This window comes from Coccinella septempunctata, chromosome 1, assembly GCF_907165205.1.
Source record: "Coccinella septempunctata chromosome 1, icCocSept1.1, whole genome shotgun sequence".
Lineage (NCBI taxonomy): Eukaryota > Metazoa > Arthropoda > Insecta > Coleoptera > Coccinellidae > Coccinella > Coccinella septempunctata.
In genome coordinates, this window is record NC_058189.1 from 38,800,041 (window position 1) to 38,808,588 (window position 8,548).

The 8,548-nt window shown below is 33.6% G+C and overlaps 1 protein-coding gene across 1 annotated transcript; it reads right to left on the bottom strand.

The window, feature by feature from the left end:
* Positions 1–2,056: 2,056 nt before the first annotated feature.
* Positions 2,057–3,512, bottom strand: LOC123312421 (putative peptidyl-prolyl cis-trans isomerase dodo). Its single transcript, XM_044896847.1, has 3 exons — positions 3,352–3,512; positions 3,028–3,219; positions 2,057–2,771 (listed from the first exon to the last, which is right to left on the bottom strand). Exons 1-3 carry the CDS (start codon positions 3,404–3,406, stop codon positions 2,551–2,553), a joined length of 468 nt encoding a protein of 155 aa, XP_044752782.1. The 5' UTR covers positions 3,407–3,512; the 3' UTR covers positions 2,057–2,550.
* Positions 3,513–8,548: the final 5,036 nt, after the last annotated feature.

Genomic DNA, 8,548 nt, shown 5'->3' on the forward strand with positions numbered 1-8,548 from the left:
CGCGTCTGGGGTGGGCCATCCGGTATATAACGAGAAGCCGATGTGCGGGAGAAGGGTTGAGAAAATCGGACAAAAGGCGGATCGCGAGGGCCGTAGGCCCGAGCTACGGCCGTAAGGCGAATCGCGAGGGCCATAGGCCCGAGATATGGACGAAAGGTGAATCTACCTACAAGGTGGATCTCCTGGCCATACTAGTAATTAATAATATTATATTCTCAGATGTCTAAAACACTGGTGTGTGCACTTGTCACTTTTTGCAAGCAACTAGTTTAAATCAAATTCAACATTTCACCATCCAGCTTCGGCTATTTCTAAAATAGTTAAAAAATTCCAGCAATGTGCATGGGTGTGTACGAAGATGCCGTCATTGCAGTACCTATTGATAGACCATCAGTTGAAATCGTCTAGCAAGAGAAGTAAATGTGTGTGCTGTTGTTGAAACCAGTGTATATCAATGACTTCGATACATATGTATCGGTATATGTACCAGTGTACATATGTGTACCATACATGGACACATGGTCAGAATAAAAATGTGATCATTTCTGCGAACTATGTGGATGACACAAACGCACAAACTTACTAGTCATTCATAGAATTTTTTTAGAACTTAACTAAAGAATTAAGATCTTGAGTTCAACACTGATAGAGGAGAATCAAACGTGTTTTGAAGCGAACAAACTTATTCTTAATAGAGAGAGAAGACTAGGATGGTTCTCTATTCACTTTCCATTGTGTATGATGAAATCATGGATACAAATATAGATGAATGGACTAAATTATTAGGAATATACAGTGATAAAAATCTGAAGTGGAAGGAATATGTCAATTATCCGGGAGGAAAAAATCAGAACAAATATATATGGGCTAAGAATTATGGCAGGGTACATCAATCCCCAAGCACTCAAAGTTTTGTACCATGAATCGAAGTTGAGGTTTGGGATTGTATTCTATGGGTCATCAAATGTAGAAGCTTTATTTATATTGCTGAAAAAGTTATAAAAATCATGAGTAATCTCAAATACAACAAATCATGCAGAAGTTTTTTTTAAGAAGAATGGTTTACTCACAATATGCCTTATATATAAAGGGTGTTTATTGTTTATGAAAAGGAACAGCCAACTTCTCCGAAAATATGAAATTATTCCACGAAACAAGAGGTGTAGACTATACCCCAAGCTTAATCTAACAAGTCAAAAACTATAATAGAATACAGATGTCTGAAAATTTTAAATTGACTACCTGTAAACATATAAACGTGATAGAAGATTTCAAAGTCTTCCCAGTATATCTAGAAGTTTTAGGGAAGAAGTTCATTGTTGATAACCCTAACATGCAAATTTCGGGCATAAAATTATGATAAGTTCTCCATGAACATCATAGGAACAAATAATATAATGCATGGGATTTATTTCTAAACAAATGTAACTAATTACCAACAGAACTAGAACGATTCTATATATTTATCAGCTTTTCGATGATCTGAACTAAACCAACGATCACTTTAGGTGATTCTAATATGAAGAATAAAAGCAGAATGTTGAAGGATTATTCTAAATCTTATTTAGCCTGTCGCCCCACGCAAAAACGGAAAAGCTCAATAGAACAACCTGCAAAATATTTCGAAAGGCGGGCAAGTGCGAGCCTACGATCCGTCTGAATATTGCATTGTGAGTATATCACTCACAGATTAATTTAACTATAGTGAAGCAAAGAGTATAGTGTTTAACCTAACTCCTTGTAGTGAAGAGGATTCATTGCTCTGATGATTAGCGCAAGTGCTGAAATAGATCACATTGATCTATCCTCAGCTTTCTTAAACGCAGTGTTGAGGAGCTGTGGATAGATCAATACTCTTGATTCTTCTAGTGGATACTTTGCGTGAAACACCCTGTATACATCTCAGAATTATCCTTAAAAAAATTTTTTTAGGTAACGTTGACATTGGTAAAAAGCTCATCCTAGTGAAAATAATTTAATGCAGTTCCTTCAGTACGATTATATAATTTCCCTAAAAAATTATTGAACAAAATTTATAAGGAATAATGAATTAATGGGAGATCAAATCTATTTATTATTACGTAAAATCAAATTTGTAAACTATGTGGAGAAATCTTAGAAAAACAGCCACATGTGCAAATCAGTATAAAGTCATAAAGTGCAGTTATACATATTAAGTATTCAATGAAGAATTATTTCAAAAAATTTATCAGTCAATCATATCATTAGTCCTTACTTAAGCTGGAAGCATGTTGTCAGAAAAATGCTTCTATACATGAATTTATACATTTTTACAGAAAAATTCCAGATTATCAAGAATTTCTCAAGAAATTGACAAATGATATCATTCCTTTTACGTTGAAAATATGTAAGTATATAAAAAAAGCGATAAAATAACTGTTAATCGGTATCAAAAAACAATTCAACTCAATTTTGCATTTATAGAATATGATTTGAAAGTTGTCTTCATTTGTAAATTTTTGAGTGGAGAGGTAAGTTGTAACAATATTCAATAAAAATTTGGACTTTGTGAAATAATCCAATACAAGCTTAAACAGTTCGTAGAATTATATGTACACCAGAATCTGTGAATACAGGTTCAGATAGTTCTCCAACTTTTAAAGAAAATGAAGCTTCTTCAAAGGGTTTCTGCATAGCTCCTTTTCGGAATGGGCCCAAATCCCCTCCTCTTTTAGCAGAAGAACAATCAGAATATTCAGTTGCTAAATCAGCGAAGGATGCTTTACCTTGAACTATCTGTTCTCTATAATCTGCAACAAAATAATTTATTAGATTTCAAAACCACAGTACTTGAGTATTTTGGTCTATTGGAAGCTTTCTCCTTAGGGTGATCGGCCACCGAATGCGAAGTTGAGCGAAGCTCAGCGTTTTCAATGCTGAATGATGAGCTACATCATTCGATTCATAGCTTGTCGATTATATTAGCATTGAAAACGCTCAGCTTCGCTAAACTTCGCATTCGGTGGCCGGTCACCCTTACTGCTTGTGACCCATACTGACACTTACTTTTGACCAATTCTAAAGCTTCCTCTTTGGTTCTAGTAATATTTGCTTCCCTCCAAGAGGACGGCCTCCTAGAATCCTTGTGTTTTACAAGCAAATGAGAACACTGGACTTGTTCTGGTCCAGGTTCAGCAGGCTTCTCTGGCACATCCCACTGGGATTCTTTAGTATATACATTGAGGTAATAGTGTTGTCCTAAAATTTCAAAATATTGATTGTTTTGAAGAAACTGTATCTATGACATAAATAAATGAAGGGGCTCAAGAATTGATTGACTGAAGAAAAACATTTCATTCATCAAACAAAAACCTGAAATGAGAGAATTACCAGTTGATCGGCTTAACCGTCTTTCCCAACCGGCAGGCAACGGTGCGTCCGCCATTTCTCACTTACAATATTTGAAATGAGAAAATTCCATTGACAATATTGACACATACAAAATTGACATACAACAACCACAGAACCAGACATTCCAGAAAATGTTGTTTTTACGGTAAAATCAACTCAAGTGATTCAAGGAGGAATTTCTTATCTTGAAAAAAAGTGTCGTTCTACGGAAGAAGAAATTTTTGAAAATTCACTACTTTCGTTGGTTTCAATAAATTTCGAATATAGTTCAAAGATCTGCTTTTCTGAACTGAGAAAAAAATAATTGTAAGTTAATACATTATAAATTATTTTATCTCTTTCCTTTACTCACCTCTGCTAATTGAAAGTCAATGACAATATTTAAAAAAAGGCATTTTCCTGAATTCCGACATTCCGACAGTCTTCTAGTGCGCAATGCAAATAATCAGCTGGAAAACAACCTGATCTGACAGGTTGACACTGACAGTTACTCTTGTTTATGTGGATTGTTGTGTTGGGAAGCTCGGCCGAGCTCTGGTGAATCTTCAAATTCTCATTGGAAATAGGAGAGTTGTGGAAAAACTTTTATATTTTTTGAATAAATATATCTGTGATAAAACCGGTTTTTCTTCAATTCAGAAAAAGACTTTCGGGACATTGTGATTTGAAAAGAACATCAGTGAAGTGAAGAAAAATTAATTACAGGGTTAATTTGGCATTATCGTGATTGTTTCGTGAACAGGTAGGTGTAATTGTTGCGAAATATGTTCATTAAACGTTCTATGTCCCTTCTTGATTGAACATTCATCAAATTTGATGTGGGTCATTCGTCCAACAATACGTTGTCGTTGTCTGTTTATTAACCTTTGCAAAATACTTTACTGAAATAAAAATTAACAGTAAACTCTCATTTTCAATAAAAATTGAATTTCTTCCAAAATCCTAGTATTGTCGAATACGTTGAGAATTTTTTTATGAGGTAATTGCGGTATGAGTGGTATATGACTAATACCAATAATTTTGAAAAGGAGTTCCGGAATTCTCAATGCCAATGATAATAGGAAGAAAAAAGATGTGTAGGAGCGATGAAGGGGAAAAGTGGGAGGATGAATGAATATTCGTTGCGAATATCATAAAAATTTGCCAGCTGTTGAGATCATTAATCGATATAGATTAATCTCATCAGTTCCTTGCTAATCAGTTTGAAAGAGAAAATCGTGGAGAAAATATATACCTACGTGCCACTGAATTTGTAATCAATGATTATTCAGTCTTATATGATGATAAAGGCAATATTATTTTTTTTTTCACTTCCAGATATTTTTTTGATAGTTATCTTAGTTCGCTCAACTTAATGAATTATGTCCATTCTCTTTAAAATATTTTGTGGCATTTTACCGAAATTAAAAAAATATGAATATCATAATGCGTATAAGTACCTATGTTAAAATTTATTTTTATTTTACATAACGTTATACATGGTGAGTCTTTTTAAATATACGTATAAAGAGTGTTCCTTAATAAGCTCCTAAATAAGTGAATCAACGGTCAACTGTAGATTTCTAATGAAAAAATTACATTTTTTTCTCTTCCATTATTTCCTTCGGGTCTTCGTTTCCGAAATACAGGGTGTCTTGTTAACTATAGTCGCTAAAAATAATGAAAAATAACTTTGCAATTTAAACCGAGACTCGAATCGAGATTTAAACTTAAAAAGCTAGTTGTCAAATTTTGCTGAAATCAATAAACCTGAAGTATCACTACTTGACCTTTTTCATGTAGAACACATTGGCGCATCAGAATTTGCTTTGCAAATGCAAATTGGTCCAGTGGTGTGAAAGGTGGGGGTAAAACTTTTGTGCAAATTCAATATCTCTGCCACTGGCACGTCTAATAAAACCGAGTAGAGTGCAAAAAGTAAATAATTCTGCAATTCAAACGGTTCCTGAGATATCAGCAAAAAACTGAAAAAAATATAAATTTTTGACGCCTTGTTTCTCAGAAAACGAAGAACTGGAGGAAAAAATGGAAGAGAAAAATAATGTTATTTTGTCATGGAAAATCTACAGTTGACCGTTGATACCCTTCTTATTTAGGAACATTCTGTATATAGGGCAATACCTTTGAGTATAGTATAGTATTTTCGAGAGTATTTTACATTCTATGGGCACTACCCATGTGTGGATGTACCAAAGGATGTACCAAATTTCACGAATTTCACAGATAGATATTCTTTATTCTCGAATATCAAATTAATCGAAAACGACGCATTATGAGAGAAAATATGAAAAATATGAGGGTATTGACTTTTATTTCCAAAATGCTCAAATATTCAATAGTGAGCGATCAACTTATATTTGAGAGTTGGGTTCTTTGAATTTCTATATGGTAGGGGAGACTGGGGAGGGTTGATACGTTTTTTGGAATTTTTATTCTGGAAACTGAATTATATGAAGAAGCAGGACTTTTCTTATATTATATAATTCTTCAATTAATCGTTCAACAAAATAAATATAGAAGTCGCAAAACATAAACATCTTATTCTGTACAGAACGTTGAACATAAAAACATGCAAACTGTCTCAAGCCTCCCCACATATGGGAGGATTGATACGATGTACTGGGAGAGTAATCGAGAGGATTATTCAGCTCAGTAGGTAGGTCAGCAATGATACTGGCTTGCTTTGGTCCTATAGGTGTAGAAAAATCAGGAAATTGTCAGTTAGTCACTTCCACACAAGAAAAGTCGGCCTCGTTAAATACATGGGGATTGTACGGTTTTTAAAAATCCTTTTGATATGTTGGATGGTGAAGACGCCTTCATGTAGGCCTATCCAACTAGCTACGGAATATTTTTTGAAGATTATACATGTATCAGGCCTCCCCACGACAAATGTCTCAAACCTCCCTGAAAGCAATTTTTAAAGTGATTTATGTTTTCATCTTATACCCATATATTTTGAAGAGCGAATAAAACTGTAAATTGAGTAGTTTTATGCATATTTCCCAGTGAAATGTTTGTTTATGCCGAAGAATTAATTCATGATCATAAAACCCTTAGGTAACTTGAGTAAAAACTTACAATTTCTCCAGTGGCGGATTTACATATTTGCCGCCAGTAGGCTATTCAAATTTTGCCGCCCTTACCATAATTATTTAGTTCAAAATATTAAGGACAATTTTTGTGTCAGTGAAAATGTAACTTTGAGATTTGTTCACTGTAGTCCTAATAACTACTCATAATTATTTTAACCTAGGGAATCGATGTGTCAGTTCCCGAATTCCTAGATCATTTTTTCAACGCAAAGATTAAGATGAGATTCCACAAGAAATACAACGTTTATTTCTGAATGAAATAAAATTTAGTCACAAACTTCTAATGAGGCGAAGTAATGGATATATTAATTGATATTAGTCACACAGTGATATACATTCTGTAAACGTAATCAAATCATTTTTAATTAGGCACACAGTTTAAAATAGAATAGATATATTCTAAATCAAACGAAAAGAAGAAATTTATTATCATTAAGTATGGCACACCATATATACATGGTAACATGGTCCATAGGAACAGTTGTAAAAAATTAATTAATTTCACAATAAAAGATTGATTTTGAATAGCTCGAAATATTCTTAACAAGTAAGGTCTCTAGCAATTTCTTGGGAAAATTCACGGTTTTTCAGGAAAAAAGACCGTAAACAAAGTGCATATCGAATATTTCTGCGTTTGTGCACACAATCATTTTAATGAGTATGCATATGTGACAAAAATCTCAAGATGATTTTTTGAGAATGGGTTATCCAAAACAAATTTTTTATTATAAGATATGAACATCGAAAAAGTTTCTTGCGAAGCAAGAATCAGGGATGGATTTTACTACTCCTTTCTATTATAAACGAACAGAACCAAAATTTTTTTTAGTGCCCATATAAAATATCTGCTCGATTGAATACATGAAAGTTTATTGATTTTCACAAAAAAAATCAAAAGCTGCTTTTCGGGCGCCATCTTAAGGAGCCTGTAACTAAGCAGGGGCACAAAAAAGAAAAGACCTTCCCTACTTTTTGAATCCCCCCTGAATTTTTTGCAACTATTCATATTATTATATGGCCACAATCTAACTGACGCTGACAATAATGAAATACGAACGTAAATCATAAAAGTCTCTCAATTTATTGATTTATACGTTATCAAAATATCTTTCTGCGATGTCGTCATACGAAATTTTGTTCATTAGCTCTGTACACAAAAGAGCCAAAGCGTTCAGCATGTCGTTTTTGAGTTATTAGCAACAAATGAAATTTTGACGATTTCGAAAAGTTTTCATAACTTTTTTGTCACTGAAGTTACAGATCTGAAACTTGAACCCTTTTTTACGTAGAATCCACTGACAAGCACCAAATATTTTTTCATTTCGAAACATTAGGCGAACTTTTTTTTTAATGCAAACTTTCATTGAATTTGTTATTTTTGAATTGGAAAAAAGATTCTGTTAGTATAATCTACGTTTAAAAGTGACTAAGAAGTTTCAGATCTGTAACTTCAAACACAAAAAAGTTATGAGAACTTTTCGAAATCGTCAAAAGTCCAATTTTTGTTTATAACTCAAAATCTAGAAACGATAGGCTGGTTCTATTTTCAGATTTGGATTAGTTATAAAAAAAGAGCTAGCGAATGTGTCCTCCGGTTTCTTCTAGCTGCTATATATGCTATATATACTATGGCTCTTATAGCCATAGATACAAACTTCTGGACAAACATTTCTTGAATTGTGTTTTCGTAGGAACCGAAAAAACACATCCCAACGATTCAGATTCTGGTTTCATCGAAATTTTTCACCCTCACGAAGTTTCAGTATAAAGACCAATGCTGCCGAAATAAGAGGGAAACAGGAAAATAGTAATGATGCACTACTTGTTCCGTTTTTTTATATTTAGGGAAAATCAGATGCAGATGAATATTAAAATATCTACTATTTCGGTTTTATAATTAGTACAAACAAAATTGTCCCCAAATTTGCCGCCTCCTGAATTCTGCCGCCCTAGGCTGCAGCCTACTTAGCCTCTATGGTAAATCCGCCACTGAATTTCTCACCTCGAAACACTCTTCATTGAATATTTCACAAACAAACTACTGTTAGCCTTACATATTAACGTCACGCAATGCCCTCTGC